Source organism: Cylas formicarius, unplaced genomic scaffold (assembly GCF_029955315.1).
Source record: "Cylas formicarius isolate icCylForm1 unplaced genomic scaffold, icCylForm1.1 PGA_scaffold_8__14_contigs__length_24414737, whole genome shotgun sequence".
Lineage (NCBI taxonomy): Eukaryota > Metazoa > Arthropoda > Insecta > Coleoptera > Brentidae > Cylas > Cylas formicarius.
Window position 1 is genome coordinate 11,547,499 of NW_026844361.1, and position 24,428 is coordinate 11,571,926.

The 24,428-nt window shown below is 32.9% G+C and overlaps 1 protein-coding gene across 3 annotated transcripts; it reads left to right on the forward strand.

Moving 5' to 3' along the window:
* The first annotated feature begins 1,485 nt into the window (after window positions 1-1,485).
* Window positions 1,486-24,423, forward strand: LOC132706136 (putative fatty acyl-CoA reductase CG5065). 3 transcript variants are annotated; one of them, XM_060677283.1, is made up of 10 exons: window positions 1,486-1,571; window positions 13,501-13,667; window positions 13,719-13,849; window positions 14,846-15,003; window positions 15,525-15,615; window positions 15,682-15,834; window positions 17,088-17,190; window positions 19,269-19,701; window positions 21,552-21,821; window positions 24,286-24,423. In XM_060677283.1, exons 2-10 carry the CDS (start codon window positions 13,514-13,516, stop codon window positions 24,359-24,361), a joined length of 1,569 nt encoding a protein of 522 aa, XP_060533266.1. In that variant the 5' UTR covers window positions 1,486-1,571; window positions 13,501-13,513; the 3' UTR covers window positions 24,362-24,423. The 3 variants fall into 3 exon arrangements, with proteins under 3 accessions (XP_060533266.1, XP_060533265.1, XP_060533264.1); XM_060677282.1 differs by lacking the exon at window positions 1,486-1,571 and adding an exon at window positions 6,508-6,641; XM_060677281.1 differs by lacking the exon at window positions 1,486-1,571 and adding an exon at window positions 8,986-9,132.
* Window positions 24,424-24,428: the final 5 nt, after the last annotated feature.

A 24,428-nucleotide genomic window follows, 5' to 3' on the forward strand; every position in this document is an offset into this window, starting at 1 on the left:
ATTGAAAATGTGTACAAAAAAATAATAGAATAGTCTGTAACAAGTGGTGTTAAATAGTCTTTTCATTGATTTTTGGATATTTCGCTCTACAAAAATGGCTGGTTACAAGTGTTTGCTTTAGAACATTGAAAATGTATACAAAAAATAATAGAATACTCTGTAACACGTGCTGTGATTGATTGATTGATTTTTGGATATTGTGCTCTTCGAACATAGCTGGTTACAAGTGTTTGCTTTAGAACATTGAAAATATATACAAAAAATAATAGCATATTTTGTAGCATGTGCTGTTAAATAGTATTTTGATTGATTTTTGGATATTTTTCTCTCCCAAAATAGCTGGTTACAAGTGTTTGCTTTAGAATATTGAAAATGTTTTCAAAAAAAAAATAGAATATTCTGTAACCCGTACTGTTAAATAGTCTTTTGATTGATTTTTGGATATTTTGTTCTACAAAAATAGCTGGTTACAAGTATTTGCTTCAGAACATTGAAAATGTATACAAAAAAATAATAGAATATTCTGTAATACGTGCTGTGAAATAGTCTTTTGATTTATTTTTGGATATTTTTCTCTTCGAAAATAGCTGGTTACAAGTGTTTGCTTACGAACATTGAAAATGTATACAAAAAAATAATAGAATATTTTATAACACATGGTGTTAAATAGTCTTTTGATTGATTTTTGGATATTTTGCTCTTCGAAGATAGCTGGTTACAAGTTTAAGAACATTGAAAATGTATACAAAAAAATAATAGAATATTCTGTAATACGTGCTGTGAAATAGTCTTTTGATTTATTTTTGGATATTTTTCTCTTCGAAAATAGCTGGTTACAAGTGTTTGCTTACGAACATTGAAAATGTATACAAAAAAAGAATAGAATATTCTATAACACATGGTGTTAAATAGTCTTTTGATTGATTTTTGGATATTTTGCTCTTCGAAGATAGCTGGTTACAAGTTTTAGAACATTGAAAATGTATACAAAAAAATAATAGTATAATTTGTAAAACGCGCTGGTAAATAGTCTTTTAATTGATTTGGGAATATTTTGCTCTTCGAAAATAGCTTTGCTTTGCAACACTTAAAGTGTATACAAAAAGAAAAGAATATTCTATAAGACTTTATATGAGTTCCAATTTAAAAAATAAATATAAAACACATATAGAATGCACTTCGAGACCTTCTAACAAGTCTTTGGTATTTATTTTTGGATTCCAAAAACACTAATTTTTAAAATGAAAAGACGTAGAACGCATTAAACGCGTTGAAATAAATGATTTGTACACCTTTTCCAAATCTGACGTCGGCTCTTCTACTACAAGTGGTCCATTTCTTTAGAAATTATATAAAGATCCGAACCGGTACCCGGCCATAGCGTGTGTCTAAAATTTTCACGCTTTCTCTTCTTATAGTGGTACATGACTCTTCCGGCAACCGATGTTTTCAAGCGTCTCGTATCAGTTCGCGCTGCGTGGACTCTGGTGGTTCGTTTTTCAGCCTAGTTGTGTGTGTTTTGTAAAACTGGTGAGTGCTGGGACTGCTACCGTGAGTGCTTAACGTTTTCGGTACGTATACGTAACGCGTAGAACGAAATGTCCCGACCTTTCTGCGGTCATTGGTAGAAAGAAGTGACCAAAAGTAAATCTGGTGACCACAGGAAGTAAATAAAAGTAAATAAAATTATTTGGTGACTTCTTCTAACATTGAAGCGTAACAGTGAGATTTTTTATAAAATTTTTAATGAAAAAAAAAAGCAAAAAAAAATTTTCCTAATGCGTAAATTTGCAATTACAATAAAAGGCGTTAAAATAATATATCTCAATTATTATTTGTTTTAGAAAAAAAAATGTTAAATACAAAATTTATAGATAAGACTAAAAAACTTAAAATTATTTTCAAATATACAGGCAGATTCATAGATAAATATTTTTATATGAAACTTGTGCTATATTAATTGCAGCAAGTTTCTATGAAAATTGAATTACTTTGGCCTAATTCATCCTTCAGGTGGTCACGAAATATATAATATTAAATAAATAAATATATAAAAAATTGCACAGAGAAAAATGAATACAATTTTTAAATACTTTGACGGAGTAGCCTTCTATATTCCGAAGGATCTATCCGATGACGTAACTCTTCCTTGATCTGCACCGTTGCATCCCATGGCTAAGAATCTATATGTCGTCAGATCGGGTGATCTTGCTGGCCATTCCTACGGCGCCAATTTAATGAAACCAAGATAACATTTGCCAGAATGAAGCTTTGCACACCAATTTACGTAAAAATATTTTAAAAACTATTTACACTAACAAAACATTAGGTACTTAAAAATAAAAACTGCACACGGAAAAATGAATCCAACGTTTATATTTTTATGTTTTTTCTACTTAACTAGAGATCTAAAGTTAATCTTATCTTTTAAGAAGCAAGCATCCCATGGCAAAATTATCAGTTTTTTTGGTGTTTTTCGTTTTCATCTTCAATTAACCCTGATATCACATATGAGTGATACAATTGTGTAGGAAGGTTTGGCCTATATTTTGAAAAGTTTGCTGATATATATGGATAAAACATCTCTTATAAGACTTTGAGACTCATTGCTCTTCTTTGGTATATATTTGATACATAACCTGAAGGATATTTTAACAGCATCACAAATATTAGCTCATGTTGAGAGAGACTGGTTCGATGTGTAAAAGTTATTTTAAATAATTTAATATTTTAACATTGTTTAGTCTATACTTGTTTGAAATGTGTGTTTACGTGTTTCAAAATAAATCAGGTATAGTATAGAACAGTAGTTTCACTCAGATCTAAAGACGACTTTAGGGTTCCTGATGTAGTCAGTAGAAGAGTATTTTAGTTAGTCTTTTTCCTTCCTGGTTATGTTGGTAATCTTGCATTACACGTCATTTTATTTTGTTTAATTTTTTGTATTCGTCGATTTGGAAAATAATTATTATAAACTCTGAAAAATCTGCACATTTTACGTTTTCATAAAAAAATAACAACAACAATTAATGCCTCCAGTGGACGAAATCGACATGTGCAATAAATTTTATAGTAAATTGATGCTTTCACATGTCGAGAAGAAATTCACCGAAGAAAGTTGTATCTGGGTCGCATTTCTTCTGTCGACGATTGACTACGCTTAATTTATGCTCAAGGACTTGACCTATTTTCGCGTTGTTTGAAATTGCAAAACGAAATAGAAAAGGAAGAAAATCGTACTTTATTAATAAATTTATTTCCTCTTAACAAACAGAACCTGAATTTTGCAAAGAAACTTCCACAGCCTACTGTAATACTTTGTATAAAACTTCTGGATTCCTCCTGCGTCGGTTTTTGTTGAGTCGAACTAGCTAACGTTTCGCCATCATCCCGTTGGCTTCTTCAGTACTTGACTGAAACTGGCTCGTGCACTGACCTTTTCGTTACATTGTAGAGACCATAATGTCATGCCCAAATATTCTTATCATGTCAAAACCTCGCCCTCTTACAAAATTCTTCGAAAATCTAGTTTCGCTCCACTGCGAGAAAGAATTTATCACATCCGTAAGGAAATAGACCTAAGCAATAAGACTCTTCTGTCTCTACACCTACCCCATCCGAGTTCGATATCCTTTCAAACATGATTCATGACAAAGCTTTAAATGTTCATTTATCTTCTACCCAGAATTACATTCAGAAATTTGAAAAACCAACGTCAACATAAGGGAAACCATCAACTCTTCTCAACCACCAAAAACTGTGAAATATATCATCGCACCAACTTTCGGAAACGGAAAAGTCAGTTCAATGAAAAGGTTCCAACTTTGTCCTCGCCCCACGTATTATTCCAAAAGAGGAAATCATTTCAAATGTCAAGTCTATCCTAAACAAACTACCATCTCAAACAGCTAATGAAATTCGATTTGAAACCGCAAAAATTCTTAAAAAATCAAAACCGCCTAAATCTAATATTGCAAAGCCTGAACGCATTGCCTTAAAATATCTAAAATCTAATCCCGCTTTCGTAATCCTAAAAGCAGACAAAGGAAATGCTACGGTGGCCATGAACACAAATGAATATCAGGAAAAGATTCAAGATATTCTTACAGACGTATCATATCGTCAACTTAAAAAGGATCCTACGTCATCTATGGAGCGGAACTTCAAATCAACTTCTTCTCTATCAGATTCACAAACCAGGATTACCCCTTCGACCTCTCTTGTCAGCCATATATCTAGCTTCCTTATTATAACCCTTTACAGGGAAAACTGACACTTTTGTAATTCCGTTGATTTCGTTGAACAAATTAAAAGCATTACATTAGATACACAAGAAATTCTATTCTTTAAACTCTCACCATCATTTTAGATATATTAAAATCCGAGAATCTGGAACCAAACCTTCTCTTCTTATAACGGTCAAATTTTTGAACAAAGGTCGGAAAAAGTTATGGGTTTTCAACTATCACCAGTTATCGCAAATATATTTATGGAAGCCTTTCAGAAGAAAGCTCTGGACACCTTCTTTCTAAAACCAAAATTATGGAAACGCTATGTCGATATGATACTTTTGTTATTTGGCATCATGTTCAGGAATCCCTAGTAGATTTTCTTAGACATTTAAACTCTATACACCTTAAAATACGTTTTATCATTGAATTAGAAAGTAATAACAACCACCCTGTCTTAGTTTTGGTTACTTCTGGTTAGTTAGTTAGTTAGTTGCAGGTTTAAGTAGCAATGTAAGGTCAGTAAAGAAGCACAATATCAGACATAACCTCGAACCTAAAAACTGTGCGCAGGGAGGGCCCGATACTAGCAGAGGGTACAACAAGAAGACTATTTATTATTAATGTTATTATTATTTTTTATAAAACTTCTGGATTCCTCATGCGTTGGTTTTTGTTGACTCGAACTTGCTAATTGCCATATTGGTCACAGGTAGAGACCTGAGTCGCGGTTAGGATTGTTAGGTTACTTTTAGATTTCTATGAACTCTCGGATTTTTCGTTGGTAGAAGAATTAATTACATGAAAGGATTTTAGTTTTATAGAATTAAATTTGATGCCCGGTTTCGTGATTATGTTCGCCAACTGTCTTAGTCTTCTGTAAACTCTTGGCATCTCAAACGGAACTTTGTCTTTGACCGACCGAAGATTTTTGGGCAAGTGGTAAATCTGGTTTTGACGTTATCTTTCTTTAGACATTTTGATATGTGGTCAGTAATGTTTTGAATGGAAGGATGGATAACAGTGGCAATTGTGGGATTGCTTTCGGTTTCATTGCTATTGGAAGGTAGTGGTGGAGTGTATTTTGTGAAGGAACGCTTAATATCTGTAATGTGGAAATTATTGTTATAATTCAGTGGCTCGGGCTGAGATAGTTTTACGACTTTGTAAACAAGAGAGTTGATAACCTATGATTTTTGGGCCGGATGGTGATGTGACAACTCATTAAGGTATCGGTTTGTGTGCGTACACTTTCTGTAAACACAATGATCCAATGTTAGGTCTGATTTTTTATTGATAAGAATATCTAAGAATAGGAGGTTTTTATTAGTTTTTTAGTTTCTAATTCAATGGTAAAACGTATGTTAGGGTATTTAAATGTCCAAGAAAATCTACTAGGGATTCTTGACCATGAGGCCAAATAACAAAAGTATCATATTTTTGGATTAAGATGGAAGGTGTCGAGAGCTTTCTCCTCAACGGCTTCCATAAATATATTCGCGATGACTGGTTATAGTGGAGAACCCATAGTTGTTCCCGACGTTTGTTCAACAATTTGACCGTTATAAGAAAAATATGTACCGGGCAAGCATTTTTCAATTTTCAGGTGAGAAGGTTTGGTTCCAGATTCTCGGATTTTAATATATCTGAAATAATGGTGACGGTTTCAAGAAAAGGAACTTTGGTAAAGAGGGATTCTACGTCCAAACTAACCAGAATATCTTCTGTATCTAATGTAATACTTTTTAAATGTTCAATAAAGTGACAGCAATTAAGTACAAAACTATCAGTTTCCCTGAAAAGGGTTTTAATAAGGAAGCTAGAGAATATGTGGGAGAACCAATGATGCTGACAAGAGATAGAAGGGATAATTCTGGTATGTGAATCTTTGGGAGCCCGTGGAGACGAGGAATTTTAGAGTCGTATGGGGTGAAAAAATAGACTCCTGCAACGAACTCTGCAGGAAAAAATTGACAGCAAAAGGAGAACATGAAATATAGTCGTTCTGTTGAGTGGTCAACAAAAAATTAATATTTTCTATAAGGATCGAACAAAATATCTATTCTGCATCAGCAGATCAGGGGAGGTCATTTCAATAACACCCTGTATTATCTAACAGCCACACAATCTGACTCAACGTAATCGATAAAAACTCTCAAATAAAAACTGCCGGGGCGCATACACGCGTTATGAATCGCGTGATAACGAACAATCGCCGATAATTTTCCCATAAATACAATTTTTAGTGCACTTTTACGACAAGCGCGACTTTTTTCCCATTAAAATGGCGTGCCACCGGACTTTATAATAATCCGGAAAGTAAAACAAACCGGTGGCGGTTTGATCGATCGCCGCGACGAAAAGTTTGATCGTTTACGTCGGTCATCTCTACGAAGTCAGCCACGTAATAATGTGAGTCGTTGTGATTTTCGGAACATTTCGTTGGGTGGCGTGCTTTTTATGGCTTACGTTGTTTCCGCTCAGGCTTTTCGATATTTAATCGCGAGTTAAGCTCGATTTTTTCGTTCCTGTCGGGCATATTTATGAAATGCAGTATACTGCAATCTAAACTAAATATGAAAGGGTAGCAAAGAATTCTTAATCACGCTTAATGTAGGGTTTTTAAATTACAATTTAAATTCCTTAGCTTCCAATAAAATTGTGCACTCCTGTAGACTTTTTATTGCTTTTAGTTGTTTTAGTTTTTCTTGTTTTTTAGTTAAGAGAGCTGGTAGCCATTGTTAAAATCTATTTGTTTAAATCCCATTCAAAACTTTGTGTGGAAAGTTAATTAAGTATTCTGTGGGTAAATGAATGAAAATGAGCTATTTTGTGTGGGTCAGGGTGATCTGAGTTACCGTGTCCGAATATGAGAGTTTATGATAAATGAAAAAATCTAATTTGTTCTGTAATTTAGTTATAGTTAAGACCAGAAATTTTAAGGGCTTATCTAGTTCTATCTCTATGGTAAATTTTATATGTAATTTATTATTAAAACAAGCACACACATCATTCACTAAAGGAAATATTTGCTCTTGTATGATATTTTCTAAATTGTTCATACAAGGGAAAAGTCAAAAATGAAAAATTTTTTTTTACTTTAACGTTACTGTTTTAAGATACATATTTTATACATAATGATTTCTTTTTTTTTCTTCCAATAAAGTACACGAAGCAATGAATGAAAAAATAAAGACTTCCAAATTATTTCACTGCTTTCCAAAGAACACAAATTGGTACGTAATGGAAAAACTCAGGTAATTTTATTTGGCGCTGATGGAGATAAACTCAATAATGATTTAAAGATGTAGAAGCCTAACACTAAACCTAAACAAGTGTCTTTAATTGTTCAAAAAATCTACGGCAACTTAGAATTACTCCAAACATCTTTAAAAAGAAATTAATAAATCATCTATAGAAGAGGTTATTTTAAATGCTACTTTATTTTCAATACTATTATTATTTGAAAATGGATTCTACTTTTAGTTTACACTGGATTATTAAAATGTTTTTACGGCATCTCTTTTCTCTATATTAGATATTATTTCTTTTATTGCCAATTTTTAATAATCGTTATATTCTGTGAAAATTTTATTTTATTTGAAATTGAATTAATGTTTTTTTAAATTTTGATTTCGATTTCTTTTGAACTTAAATTTTACTCTTTGATGGGGTAAAAAAAAAGTTGTACGATTTTTTGCCAACTGTGACATAATATTTAGAAAGAATATGTTTATTTTCTTTAAAAAAATATGCAAATATGATACTGCAAACATATTAACATAATAAAAACAAAATAAAAAATGCAGGATTGCTCTTTAAATATTTTATTAATGTTATTCTTAGGAAATTGATTTTCAATTAAAATTTATTTGATTTTTAATATTTATGTATATTTCTTTCCCTGTATTCTAGCTAGCTTTAAACCACGATCTAAAATACCAATAATAACATTTTTTTTTTAATTTCAAGTGTGGTTAGAGTAATCCTGAAGCTTCCTTAATAAAGTTAAGACAAGCAAATTTATTTTTTATCTTTTTTTAAATTCTTAAAATCAATAAGAATATCATTAATGTGATATTTTGGTACAGTTACAACATGTTTCAAAGAAATTACAATAAAATAAAAAAAAAAGATTTTTTAGTATTAAAAATAAAATATATAAAATCTTTTAATAAAAGAAAATTTTCTTTTTTTGTTAGCTTTAGTTAGTTATTATAGTTATAATTTCATTTTTAATAGTTTGATTTTTTTTATTTCAAGGGAGATTAGAGTAATAGTTAAGATTTTTCATTTCCAAGATGTGTTATTAGAGACAAGAAATTTCATTTTTTAGCTTTTTCAAAATTACTAAAAGCAATAAGAACTTTATTAACATGATATTTTGGTATAGTTGTTAAATAGTCACCTGCAACATGTTTCAAATTTTAAAATAAGATTTCTTGATATTAAAAATAAAATATATAAAATCTTTTCATAAAAGAAAATGTGTTTTTTTTTGTTAAAATTATAGTTATAACTTCATTTTTAATAATTTCATGTTTTTTTTTATTTCAAGGGTGATTCGAGTAATAATTAAGATTTTCCATTTTCCAATTTTCAGAACTGGTTAGAGAGCCAATCAATTCAAAGCTGGTTAAAAAGCTTATTCCAGTTTGATGATAATTAAGTCACATGTTAAGACGAAGGTCGATAATTATAACAATAATTATATTTATTATCGTGTTGTCGTAATATTACGTTGATTAAAAAACTCGAAAACGCTAAGTAAGTGGGCAGTGCTCTAGAAGATTATTTAAAGTGAGTGTTGGGAGTTGAATAAGGGATTAAGTTATTTACGACAAAGTATAGTGCCAGCTAGTAGCAGAATGTTGGATTCAAATATACAATTCGAAATAAAATGGTGGGTGTTAACCAAAATTACTTTTATTTCATCTGAGATGAAGGCAAACTGGACAAATTTCGTGAGTCAATCAAATCAAATTTTCGGTACAGTAAGTGTACCTTTGTGTAGTAAACTTAAACCGCGAAAGCTCACTCTAAACGACGAAGGACGTTTGCTTTTAATGATGGTATAATAATAAGATGCTATGTGTACCCCGTAAGTTAACCATAAGCTTGGGTTTTTGTACACGTCTGGGTCAAGACTGTCAAGAAGTTACACAGAAGTTTGGGGGATTTTACATAAATGAGGAAATTGCATTAACTTTTACTAATAATTGAACAGAGGTGGCTTTTACTTGATGAAAATCCATTTAACAAAATAAATAAAAAGTAAAAGTTCAGATTTTCACGAAATTCACATGACAATTGTTTCGACAACTCCGTGTCTTTATCAATTGTAATATTTACAAACTCCCTGCTACTATATATACCGAAAAATGACAATAAAACCTTAATCAATGTTGTTGTAAGAATTTAAGTATAATAATGTAGAGGTACTTAAATCTAATTGATCGTTAAGCAATACATTTGAATGTCTCATTTTGTTAATCTCCATGGCTTCCAATAAATTAAATTTTCTACTTTTTGTGGCTGTGGGGGTATGTATAATATCAAAATTTTCGTCAAAAATGTGTTTTTCTGTGTTTAAGTGTGTAGCATAATTAGAATCTAGGCTATTGTTTTAAACGCTCTTTTATGTGCGTTAATGCGTTTCTTGAAGGATCTACCTGTTTATCCAATATAAATTTTAGGACAAGATCCGCATTTCAACCTGTAGACACCTGATTTTTGAGATTTGGGACACTTCGTTTTATTGTTTTTTAAAAATTTTCCTATTGTGCTGTTAGTTCTGAAAACTATTTTAAACAACATTTTTACAAATGTTTTGAAACTTTTTCACTGGGTTCTCCCATGTATGTAAGTGTTTTAAATTGTTCGTGTTCTGTATTAGGTTTCGGATAAATTGAGTTTACTGTTATCTGGATTTGTTTTTTATTTATAATTTTATCGACAATGGACGGATTGTAGTTCAGTGCAATTTTTTTAATGATATTAAGTTCTTTGTTGTAATTTTGTTTTGGGAGTGGCGTATTAAAAAGTCTGTGTATAAAACAGTGAAATGCAGCTATTTTGTGTGTATAAGGGTAATTGAGCAGTTAAATATAACTGTGTCTGTGTGTGAAGGTTTATGGTAAATGGAAAAGTCTAATTTGTTTTGCGTTTTCGTAATATTCTAGAAAATTAATAGTTATCCTGTTCGTCGTACGAAAGCAAGTTCATGCAATCAAATTTGCTCCAAATTGAATGGGGATTTTAAAAATAATGTTTGTTTTCAGAAAAAGCAGTGGCTTGTCATTTTTTTCTTGAAAAATATTCAGTCCACACCCCATACGAACGCCACTGGTAAAAATAAAAATAAAGCTTTTGTGTTAAAAACCGCCTCTCATTTTTGCATTTTTGGACCTACGTCTATATAAAGATCCTGTATAGATAGATAGATAGATTCATTTATTGACTACGTTGCGTACAAAAGGGACGTACAATTGTAGCAAGTCAGAAGTGATATTCAAGTGCAATAAAATCAAATTAATAAATAACATAAAAACATACATCTAATACAAACAAGTGACAGTATCAATGTATGCTCGCAGGGAGTAAAAACAATGACGTTGCAGGAATTCTTTAATAGTAGGTTTAAATTTTCTATTGCTCATCTTTTTCACGGTACCTGGCAAAACATTATACAATTTCAGGTTCAATGAGTTGTTCTCAGACTTCCGCAGTCTAAACCTAGGCCGTCTAAGGAGATCCCCCGAACGAGTTGAATAGGCATGGCAATCGGAATTAGCGCTAAAGTTTCCATTCGTTCTCTGTATCTCTAATAACTGGTAGTAGATATAGATGCAAGGAAGGGGCATCACTTTGAATTTTTTAAAATAAGGTTCACAATGGTCCCTATATCCTATATTAGCAACGACTCGAATGGCCCTTTTCTGCATTCTAAAAATCTCCACAGCAGCTAAGGAATCACCCCACAGTACCGTGCCATAGCATAAGTGTGAATGCAACAAAGAAAAATAGACCATAAGCAGAGTCCTTGTTACTATCAGGCCTCTCAGTCGTCGAAGAACGAATATGTTGCTGGACAATCTATTTTTCAGGTCTGAGATATGTTGTTTCCAATTTAGACTATCATCGATCCTAATGCCAAGTAACTTGACGGACTGTCCACTATTTACCAAGCAATTGGAGGAAAACACAATACTCTGGGTCTTGTCTAAATTTAATTTAAGATAATTATTTTCGAACCGGACATTAGCCCTGTCCTCCAACATGCCAACCCTAACGGACAACTCCTCGATACTCTTAGCAGATGTAGTGAAGGATGTATCGTCTGTAAACATCACGCACTGATTGGGGGCCAAGAAATGATAAAGGTCATTTATGTAGCTTGTAAATAGTAGCGGGCCCAGGACGGAACCCTGGGGCACCCCGCTTACTACTGATTCAAGTGATGAACGGTCATCCTGGTATTCTACAAACTGCTGTCGGCCCTGCAAGTAGGACGCTATAAGATCTAAGGGCAGACCTCGTATACCATATCTGTATAGCTTTTTAATAAGAAGCTGGTGAGAAACACAGTCGAAGGCCCTGGAGAGATCACTCAAGGTCAAACCAACTAATTCACCCCCCTCGAGGCCCACAACTATCCCACTCACAACTTTAGACACTGCTTGATCGTCAAACACCCTCCCCTAAATCCAAACTGACCAGCACAAAGACATTCGATCTTATTAATATAAGAAGTTAGCTGATCTTTTAGTAAGATCTCAAAAACTTTTCCCAACAAAGGCACAATTGAAATCGGCCTGTAGTTGTTAGCATCATTTATATCACCTGCCTTATGGATTGGAACTACTCTCGAAATCTTAAACAGCGACGGAAATACACCTGTGTCAATACATTTATTAAATAAAGTGGTTAATGGCAGTGTAATGTACTCAACTAGCCCCTTCACCAAGACACTATTGATATCATAAGCATCGCTAGAATAAGATTTTTTTTAATCTCAGTATGGCTCGGTACGTATCCTCGCAAATTATCGGATGCAAAAAAAAGTAGTTTCCTCCAGTGGAATCCCTTCAACACATGCACTCTGTACATTGTGATTCACCGTTAAGATCTTTATAATATTACTCGAGACAGAACTAAAAAAACTGTTAAGATCGTTTGCTGATAAATCAGATTCTTTATCACATCTCCCAAGACAATTTCAATTTCACATAAGCAGGTACAAAGTTAAATGCGAGCCAGGTTCACATAGCTCTGAAGAAGCCAAGAGGATAAGACAGCAGCAAGCTAGAATATTTGTAAATAGTATTTATACGTCATGTTATTAGGAATAAAGTTCTCTCAAACTTTTGTATTAACATTTAAGCAGCTAGGAGCGAATTTTAATGATTAATTTGTTCAAATACGGAACATTTTGAGTTGTGCTAGTCTTTTAATTACTGATTTCTACGTATAAGAAAACAGATCAACCAGTTCCGCCATTTTTCAGTTCACAAAAACCATATTGGAGCAGTTTGAGGAAAAAAACTTGGCCATAGGTTTATTCTTAGACCTCAGTAAAGCATTGGATTGTCTATACCATTAAATTTCATTGGCCAAAATGGAGAAATATGGGATTCGTGGTAAAGCACTTAATTGGATACAATCATACTTTTTAAACAGAAAACAGCACGTCATCGTCCCAAGTAACAATATTACAAAATCTAAAATCTTACAAAATTGTACAGGGAGACCACAGAGTAGTATTTTTTATATAAACGATCTACCAATGGTCATTGTCATGCGGATGATACAAAGATTTTAGCACCTGCAGGAAATATATTGGCTGTAACAAATAAAACGAAAAATGCATTTCAGAGAATAAATTCATGGTTCGTACAAAACAAACTAATAGTCAAACCCAATAAAACAAAGACTATTTTATTTATAGCAAAACAAAATCAAATAGCCGAGATTCCTGACAATCTAGAAATTAATAAAATTAATGTACAAAGTTTTAAGTGTTCACACAAACGAACATATAAGGACAGTATGTACAAAATTGAAGGGCAGGTTGGGCAATTAGACTTAAGGTATATGAGAACGGAATCCTTAATTAATCATTGTCTCTTTTTGACATAATTTCATTTGTAAAGCAAATTGAAATAAAGAAGTATTATTATTATTATTATTATTAAGTTGTTCTGCGGTAGACATGACAGAGCGATAAGTCAACGTGACACCTTCACGCAAGTTTTTTTCGTTCTCGTTCCAGGTGGTCCAACAAAATGGGCGTTCCTCAACATAGAATATTCAACAACAGCACGCTAAAAAACATGGACGACTGCACGAACAATAACTTTCTTCGTAATGCCGAACTGACGCTCAACAATATATCGGAGTTTTACGCGGATTCGAAAATTTTCATTACGGGCGCCACTGGTAAGTCGATGGACGAGTTTCGGGCGAAACTGTGACGGTGAAATGTTGCAGGTTTCGTCGGGAAAGCTTTGGTGGAAAAACTGCTACGGTCGTGCGAGAAAGTCGACGCCATATTTTTGCTGGTGAGGCCGAAAAAGGGAATCACCGTCGAACTAAGGATCAAGGAACTATTTAAAAATCCGGTGAGTAAAGTCCTCCACTGTAATTTAGAGGTGAGTGGTTCCACACATAAAGCTGTAACTTGCAGATGGTTGACTTACCAGTGCCGTAGTGTTTAAAATTAGAATTATAGATACTCTCCAGAAACTACCGGCTTAATGATCCAATATCATTCCAGAAGATTAATAGCTGATATTTTTTTTGACGTGAAAAAGTAATGAATCTGCCTTTAAATAGGCTGGTCTCCTTTGTAAATCAATACAATAGCATTGATCATCTCGGTGTCTCTTTAAATAGCTTTAAAATGAAATTAAGACAAATTTTGTTAAGTTGATATGTAGTACTGCCATCTGAATGATATGTAGTTTTTTACTGTCCAGCGAAGGAATTATTTAAAAATCCGATGGGTAAAGTCCTCCACTGTAATTTAGAGGTAGGCTATAACTTGTCAAGGGTCCCTAGAGTTGCAGATGGTTGACCTACCAGCGCCGTAGTGTTTAAAATTAGAATAATAGATACTCTCCAGAAAGTACAGGCTTAATTGGCATATTCTGTTTGTGTAATTTAATTAACAATAATTCAGGAGGTTAATAGTTGGTATTTTTCTTTGACGTGAAAAGGTAATTAAAGTTTTGATTTGTTCTTGATATAACTCCGTGGGATTATACTGTATACTTTGGAGAGCTATTATGAAGCAAATCCTCTTCAAAGCTGCTTCATGCTACATCGCTGCATATTGCGATTACTCTTTTGCAGTCTATGTTTGGATGATCCCAAGTTCGGTTGCATCAGAATCGTTTAGATATCTACGAATGATAGGCAGCCGTTTTTACCTTTCTTAATGGCAAATTTAATGGACGTTTGCAAAGAATTAAAATAATTGAGAAAGAACCCTAGCATTCTAGATGATTATGAGTTTCATGCTTTAAGAATTACATTTTAGAAAATGTATTTTAACAAGCTATAAGTCGGAAAATATACTTTTTTTTTTAATTTATTTTTGGTCGTTTTCTGTTCAGGTCTTCGACAGAATCAGGGACAAAAACCCGGAGGCCTTCGAAAAAGTCAAGGTTATACCGGGAGATGTCGCCCTGCCGAATTTAGGTCTCTCGGATGCCGACAAACAGTTCTTGATCGACAACATAGACATCGTTTATCACTCGGCGGCTACTGTTAAGTAAGTAAAATACTATTTCCATCATGAATGAACGAAATATTAAGTACCCATGAATGGAATTCTGTGATAAACCATCCTGCAATTATACAGGGTGTTTTCTAATAATTAAAGGGGCGGTTTTTAGGTCCATTTTAAAAAAAACTTCATATGAACATATCTCCTAAAAATGTCAAAAATAAAATATGTTATGTGTATATAAAATATAATAACTGCGATGGAGTTTCAGAAGATGATGAAACAGCTTCCTTATTTTTTTTTGAATGTTTAAATTCTGCGTCGAAATTAAAAACAATGAAAACTTTTTTTGTATCTTATTAGTTTTTTTTATAACGCATTTTCTGACTTCTATCACAAAGTGAACTAGCCAAGCCATTTTTAGAAAATTTTCCGATTAGCGGCATTGAATTCTGGCATTTTTCCACATGTTACGACATATATTCAAAAAAATATAAAAAGATTGTTCGGAATATAACCCCCAACTAATGGTCTTTTCACCCGCAACTGCTAAACTTTGTTTCTAGATTCAACGAGGCCTTGAAAAATGCCGTGATCCTGAACACCTTAGGGACGAAGAGAGTTTTGGATTTGTGCAAGAAGATGAACAGGTTAAAGGTAAAGCGAGATGCATTTGATACGTTTGCAATATCCGCCCTTGCACCCGCCATGTTTCTTTTTAAGTGTTGTGTGCACATATCGACAGTATTTTGCAACAGCGACAAGGAAACCATAGAGGAAATGGTTTACCAATCGACGTACGACGCCTACACTATCATGAACCTCGTCGAAAATTTGCCAGAAGATGTGATCGAAAGTATATCAAATCGGCTAGTGGTAAGTCTCAACCGGGATATATCATGTCATATATATGGTACAAATTTGGTGACTTAAGATTCTTAGGCAACTTAACCATACCATAATGATTCGTGTCTCCATGTAAACAAGAACTTAATCTCCTGGCCTGAGTTACAACTCCTAAGGAAATATAACAAATAAATATGAGAGAACTCTGACCTCGTTAACAGTTGTTTTTTCTATTTTATTATTTTAATTTTCTTCGGACATTTTTGATGAAAATTCAATCATACATGCAAAAACTGATGCAATTGGAAATCCAGTTTTCAGTTGACTCTTTCGGAATTAGTTAAATTAGTAAATTAGTAATTTATATACATAAAAATAAAGACAACTTTCAAACAAGATCTGATATTCATTCTTACTCGACTAGGAAAAAAAATAACTAACCAAAACTATTGCTATATCAAATCACATTTTCATTCCAGGCAAACACGCAAACATATGCTTCATGATGAAACTCGTGGTGTAGAGCAACAGAAAGTCAAGAAATATTTAAAATCTTTAACGGCAACAAATGTTTTTTATAATCTAACCGAATACGAAAGTCATATGAATAATATTTGCCTCTTTTTCTGGAAAAGTTACACCTGTACTGACCATCATTCTCGAGATACAAAAAATACTCTTTTTATTATAAGTCCGAGCTCATGTTATTATAGTACAGATCTTATCATGCTATTATGCACGATCAATACCGACTGATGCTTGTTGAATCATTTGGTAGTTCTTAAAATGAAGCCCAGATTTCTCAAACATTTTTTGTCAATAGTTTCAATATGAGCTTCAAAGTTTCCCCAGCCTTTCACTTGCTAAAATCTTTTCAGAAGTCTATTATCTAGCATTAAGTTAATATCTATAAAATCCTTTTTTATTGTAAATAGAATAAATCGGCATTTTTCAAGATTTAGGAATAATCTGTGGTTCCTGAAATAATCAGCAAATCTGTCACGATCGCTCTAATACATCTAAATGTGAACGAATCTCTTTACTTTTAAATCATCGGCAAAAGAAGCACAAAGGCTCACATCGAAAGCAAAAATATTAAAGAGTACCTTTGCTAAGTAACCTTATTACAAATATTACATGCCTCTCGGAGGTTCAAAATCGACCAATAGAATTTGAGCCGAATCCTATATCGGAATGTTAAAATGGATCCCTGACTATATTGTAATCACATTTTTGCGATTTGTGAATCAATACGGGAAAACTAATGAAATCCGTGTTTTCAGGGCAAGCACCCCAACACCTACACGTTCACGAAAGCCTTAGCTGAGCAAATAGTTCAGGAATACTCGTCAGAACTTCCATTGGCGATCGTCAGGCCTTCCATAAGTAAGCTTGCTAGTTTCAATTCAGTATTTTCTTCTACTCCCGTCTGTAAAATACCTAATTACCCACCGATCTAGCGTGCGGGAAGCGTCACTTTACCACGGCAGTTTTATTTCTCACGGATCCGAGCCACTTCAGACATTTTCGGGATTTTACGTTACGTTACGTTATTCAAAAAAAATATTTCAAAAACAGTTTTTTTTTCAGTTTTGTTCCTGGTCGGCCGATACGACTTTTTTTCAATTATTTTTGACATTAATATAAGTCTAATGACAACAAAACGAAGGAAAATAAACTTTTCAAGTATCAATAACAAAAATTATTGAAAAAAGAAGTCGTATCGGCCGACCACGAACAAAACTGGAAAGAAATGTTTTTGGAATAACTTTTTTGAAGAACAAAATCACTTTTTTCAATTGTTTTTAATATTCAATTCAACTTGCGGTTTTCAATTTGCAAAGGTATTTAGATGCTAATGTCACTTTTCAAAATAGACCAAAATAACACTTAATAGATACCTCAAAACCAGTTATTATCAACAAAACTTTTTAAGAACTTCAGAAAATTAGAAATATGTAATTTGTACACAGTCTGAGTGAATTATAAAATATTAGATAAACTAAGGTGGAAAAATTGATTTGACTTCGAGCACTTCTATTTTGTCTTTATGTACCTAAATAAACACTTAAGTAAATTAATGTGCAATTGCAAAAGAGTACTAAAAGATTCTTTAAAGTTTTACATATTTTTTAAGTTGACGGTAGAATACCTTGATTTTTTACTTAACACTTGTAATATTTGTTAACATTTACGCCAGCAACACCAGTTTTTTTTTAATTTTAAAACAGTGTAAACAATGAAGACTAAAATTTTAAACAAATTTATTTTTTAAAAAGGTAATTTGGTTAATTCCTAATTTTAAATCATATAAGGTTTGCAGTTCTTCCATATACACTTTCAATTATAATTATATACAAAAATACAGTGGAGTAATATCTAGACAAATTGCAAGCCATTCTATTGATCCCCTTCTACCAATCCGCCGTCCTGGAATTAATTTAAATTCTTAAGCAATTGTTGAAACCATATCTGACAATCTGTCATGTCAAGCTGATTTGAATTTGAAAAAAAAACTGCGCCATTTTGAAGAAATATAGTAAGAATTTGATCAAAAACATAAGCTCCAATAATTTTGTTTTTTAAAATCTTTGCTCAAACGTTTATTTGGTATTTCAAAATTAGTGCTTAATAAATGTGACAATCAATTTGTTGAAACCTTGTGAAAATGTTTACAGTCACTCAGAACTCACCGAATTTAGAAAAATCGTAGGTAATTTGATTTGAAAATGAAAATGACTATTCAAGGCAGAAATGGTCTAATATCTTGGCCACCTATATCCCCTGACATTTCGGCCTTTGATTTCTGCCTCCGGTGTCTACTACTAATGTAATCATATTTTACTTTACGTTATTTGTAAATTGTGTCTCTGGCGATTTTCTTTTTTAAAAACAGCTGAAAATTTTCCCAAAACGTCTGCTTTGTTGGAAAGTCGTTTACTACGTTCATGTCCTATTTGTAAATTTTTATGTGTTAATGATTATTGTTAATTTTAAATAAAACATTTCCCACTTTTTAAATAATTTTATTAAAATAAATTCAATTAAATAATTATTAAATCAAATTAATTAAATTATTTTAATTAATTTCTTTGATTTAATTAATTTAAATTATTAGCTTTTTAATTTAATTTGAATAATTTAAATTTAAAATAATTAAGACCTAACTCTAGGAGGTGTGATGAAAACTTTTGGGCGGAAAATCCAATATGGTGGCCATCAGAAAGTTTAGGCGGCTTGCGAGATAACAAAAAGCGATTGAGATACGTCACGACGTTAAAAAAGTGTGTGTTAATGTCACATTTTGACAGCTGTCAATTTTGTCGTTTTGCAATTTCGGGTTTTCGTTGATATTTCCTGGACCAAATGATATCAAATGAAATACGTTTCCCCCACCTTCGACGTAGGCCAACTTTTGAAAGTTGAGATTTCGAACTGTCATTTGATTGGACGTCAATTTTCAGTTACGTCGGCGTGGAAAGAACCGTACCCCGGATGGGTGGACAATGTGAGCGGTATAACGGGTATATTGATGGAATGCGGCCGGGGTACGATAAAAACGATCATTTGTGATGACAGACGTCGCATGGAGTTAGTACCGGTCGACATGGTAGTCAATACTTTGATCGCTGCAGCGTGGCACACGGTGGCCCACAGATCGACCACCATGAGGGTGTACAACTGCACCAGCGGCAAACTGAACCCGATCCTGTGGCGGGAATTCGGACGGCACACCCAAAAACACGCCATCGTATGGCCGAGCAAATACGTCACGTGGTATCCCGGTTTCACCTATCGCACCAGTCGGACCATGCACGTGATCTGCGCAGGGCTGTTTCATTTCGTGCCGTCCGCCATATTGGACTCGTATCTGTACTGCACCGGCCAAAAGCCCATGTAAGTAAACCGATAAAGGAAGGGTTCTGAAGAATCCAATTAAAAAAATTTCCGTAAATCAAAATTCGTAAATCGGTATCAAGAGCTTCAATTTTTGAATTTACGGTTTTCGTCTCGAAAATTTCTTGGACAAGGAAACGTGGACGATCCTATTGCCGTCATTTTTTCAATTATGTACAGGGTGTGTCCAAAAAAATGTAAAAGACCCCGACAATTGCCGTTTTCGTGTACTATTTTGGTTCAAACAGCATCGTAAACTGTATCGGGGGAGTTTCAGGTTTCGTCTATCATACAGGGTGGGCGAGATACTTGCAAAAATATCATTAAAAATCACTAAAACGTATTGGTTATGCACTTGCGTATAGGGCTCAAAAAGTGTGAAAATAAATTGTAGTGGTAGCAAATTGTTTTCCCTTTTAATATTAGAACAACTGATATTGGATAAATTAATGAAGCTATTAAAAGAACATGCAAACGTGACAGTATTGTTTTAATTTTTATTACATGGACAGAATTTTTTTTTTTAATATTCGCATATTATTATGGACCACTCTGATCAGTTATCGCATAGAAATCCGTCTCGAATATGGCCATACTAGTTAAATTATTAGATGGCAAATAAAACTTAATTTAAAGCGGAACAACATCTGTCGAAGTAAGATGAACAATCTATTTTAATGCCGATTATGCCATCAGAAATCGTACTGACTATACCAAAAATATATAAGAAAGCAGTAAAATATACTTGGCCCAGAAATATAGTGCTTTTTTAACCGACCCGCTTTACTGGAACAGCCTGGGAATCCGTTCACATATAAGAAAGCAGTGAAGTATACTTAGACCAGAAATATAGTGCTTTTACAACCGTCTCCGTAATTAACTTAGCCTACTGTTTATTACTCTGCCGAGCAGACCCTTACCCGTAACCATTCCAGTACCATTCTAGGAATTTATTTACCTTCACTAACAATCTTTTCGCCTAGCAATTAGTACAAAGTAACAATTTCTTATATATAAAATGAATTTCTTATATAATTGTAAACATTCAAAACAATTCCGAAAACAAATAGGTCAATTTTTTTATCAAGGTCGACTACTATCTCCACTTCATCTTCAAATTCTGCGTAGTTTTCTTTTTCTAACAGGGGAACATCTGTTTGATTCCACAGTCTTCACATTTTAAACTGTTAAAAAACAGGAACCTTCAAAAAATGTTTCATTGTAAGATTCTAATAAATGTTTATCTGTATTCTTAAGACGTATCTTTATCTACCGCGAATATAATTTATAGTATTAAAAAAGAATCGAATCGAACTATGCAGAAGACAAAAATACAAGAAGAATGTTATTAATCGACAGGCACACAAGACAAAAATAATTATTTTCAAACTTACCTCTAAGATAAATTGAGTACTGGTACTCACCCTTATCCTTTGAACTATCCAGTGAAAACAGCCTCGAATTGTCAAAGGTCGAGAATCAGGTACATAAATACGTACTTCAAATACCTCCGTAATATATATGAACATATTGAAATTTAGATTAAACTCTTACATATCACCTGATGTTAAAATAAACGCTTCTACTTATTCAAAAATATCCTGCAGCATCAAGTTTCTACAAATAGTCGGTGCGGTCCATCTCAGGTAAAATACGTCAAAGCAATAAATGCACTATATTTTTGGTCGTATTATACCGATAAAGATGTCTACATTGTCTCCGTTCCTTATTAATAACTAAATAGCAATAACCATGTCCATCTCGATGCGGTTATATCAGTGATTCAAAGTTCCATTTCTACAAAAACTGATTCGAATACCGTTTGACTCTTCCGAACTTTGATGTCGCAGGATGTTCAGACTGAGCAAGAAATTCTACCAAGCGCTGGAGGCGGGAAGCTTTTTCTCGACCCACGAGTGGGAATTCAAACTGCACACGATGCGAAGTCTCGTGGAGGCAGTACGACTCGCCGAAGATGGAAAAAAATTCGAAACCGATCTGAGTGCGGACAACGGTTTCGATTGGGACATCTACATCGGGGATTTCCTCAGAGGTATCAGGCGGTTCGTTTTGAAGGACGACGATGCCAGTTTGGCCGCGGCCAGAGTGAAACTGAATAGGTAAATGTGCTTTATGTCGCGGACGCCACTGGATGTAATAATTTTAACCTTTAAATGGGCCGGATTTCAACATAATCGAATGAATATTTGTTTATATAACAATAAGAAAAGTATCTTTCAATTTAACGCCTTGAAAACATGGCAGACCCTGTATATGTCACCAAACAGACCAGTGACATAAAAGTAGAGATATAGAACCGGTTAAATTAGCAAGCTAGAAGCACTTTCTCCACTCATGACGGTAAAAACAGAAAAACCATTAAATGTAGGAAAAAATGAGGGAAATGTACTCTTTTCAAACGTATATTTACTGAACAAAACAGGTCTTACGCAATATTGGCCTAAAATTTAGCTGCTTACTAAAACTCCATTATCATTTCATTCTTTAAACTAAAAAAAAAATGCCTAATTGATTTATGATTAACAATTAGTTAATTTCAGAGGTTCTATCTCGTTTATTTTTTCTATTATTGCAGTCTTTACAACATCAATTTGTTGGTATTTTTACTTATAAATTTCCTTCGTTGAGTAAATTAATAATAATTTACATTTTTCTTTTGGAGTATATGTCTTCTTTTGGCTACCGAAATACGTAATTTTCGCACTATATTTACAAGATTTTCTTTATCAAAGAGCCCCAACCCTGCTAGTTTGACGAAAAAATGCCACGACTAAATTTAATGCTTGAACTGAGGTGGCTTTTACTTGATGAAAATCCATTTATCAAAATAAATAACAACTAAAAGTTCAGATTTTCACCAAATTATATATTATGACATGAAAATTGTTTCGACAACACCGTGTTTTTATCACATTTGATACTTTACTATTACTAAAAAAATTACTAACTCCACACTATTTAGTGATATATTAATTTATGAACCCACAACCGCCGAAATTATATTTCAAAGTTCCACACAGATGTTAAACCAAAATTTGCAATAAAAACATTCTGTTGAATTAATCAACAAAATTAAAGATATCAAATTCCCTTCTAACGCAACACTATTGTCTTTTGATGTACAAAACTTATTTCTCAGTATACCACATATAGATATGATAGATTTTTAGTACATTTCGAAAACAGGTTAACCCATTCGTGAAATAAGATTTATTAGATTGCTTAATAGTATTTTTGGACCAAAATTATTTTGAATTTAATTGACTGATTTGCATCTCTAAGGAAGATTTGATTATGGGAAACCCACTTAGTTCTTTGTTAGCCCAGATTTTTATGGATAATTTGGAAAATATCATACTACAACTTCCTTTAAGTACAAGTTTTCTATGGTGGTATAAATACGTGGATGTTGTTTTTGCTTGCTTTGTTGGAACGGACAGGCAATTGAATTTTTAAATTACATTAACTCATTACATAATCGTATAAAATTCACTATCGAGATTAAACAGGATAACTCTATTAATTTTTTAGACTTAACTATTACGAAACCGCAAAACAAATTAGATTTTTCCATTTACCATAAACCTTCAATCACGGACACAGTCATACATAACAGCTCAAATCACCCTTATACACACAAAATGGCTGGCTGGTATTGCTTAACTATCAAGTAGATTTAAATACCTCTCCATTATTAAACTTAAATTCTCACAACAACATTAATTAAGGTTTTATTGTCACTTTTCCGTATATATAGTAGCAGGTAGTTTGTAAATATTACGTTTGATAAAGACACGGTGTTGTCGAAACAATTATAATGTGAGTATATATAATTTCGTGAAAACTTTTAGTTCTTATTTATTTTGTTAAATAAATTTTCATCAAGGAAAAGCCACCTCGGTTCAACAGTATAATTTAAAACTATACCAAATTTTAGCCATAAATAAATTTTTACAATTTCGATAGAACCAAAAATAAAAAATACTAGGAAAGGACCAAGGACCTTCATAACTTCTAATAGTAATTTCGTTTTAAAAGATTTGAACTATGAAAATGCATACCTGATTGACGAAAAATTTGAGTTTGTGGATTACACTTATTCTTCTTTTTCCTCTTCTTTTGGTCTGACGTAAAAACATTATTGTAACAGTGACGCTCTCTAGGGACACATCCAATGTGTATTTTCCAATGTTAACATTTTCCTGATTGATAAAGAAGTTTTTTAAAGATGAACCTCTACATAAATCTAATTTCACCGACTTGAGAGCACTTTTTTGCAGCAAACAAAAAATATAGACTGTCAAAAATGTCACAAAGCTTTTTCTTTTTTAAATGAAAGGCCATTTTTTAAAAATTAATTAATTAATTGCTCTTCTTTGCCACATAAACTTTGCCTTTTTTTAAATTTAACTTGTAATGCTTTCAAGAAAAACTGCGATTTTCTCTTTTTTTTACCTGCTGGACAGTTTTTTAAATAAATAAATAAATGCGTAAAATGACATTTGTAAGGATTACTGAAAAGCAGTATAATAACTAGCAATGACAGTTTTATTTTTGTTTTAGGTTATACTGGTTCCAACGGATATTCCAGATAATGAGCGCGTATCTTGCGTTAAAAATGGCGATGTCGTATTTCTAGATTTCGGGACCTGTGCGATTTTGCAAAACTCCCGATATTTTTAATTGATATGTACATATTGAGGCAA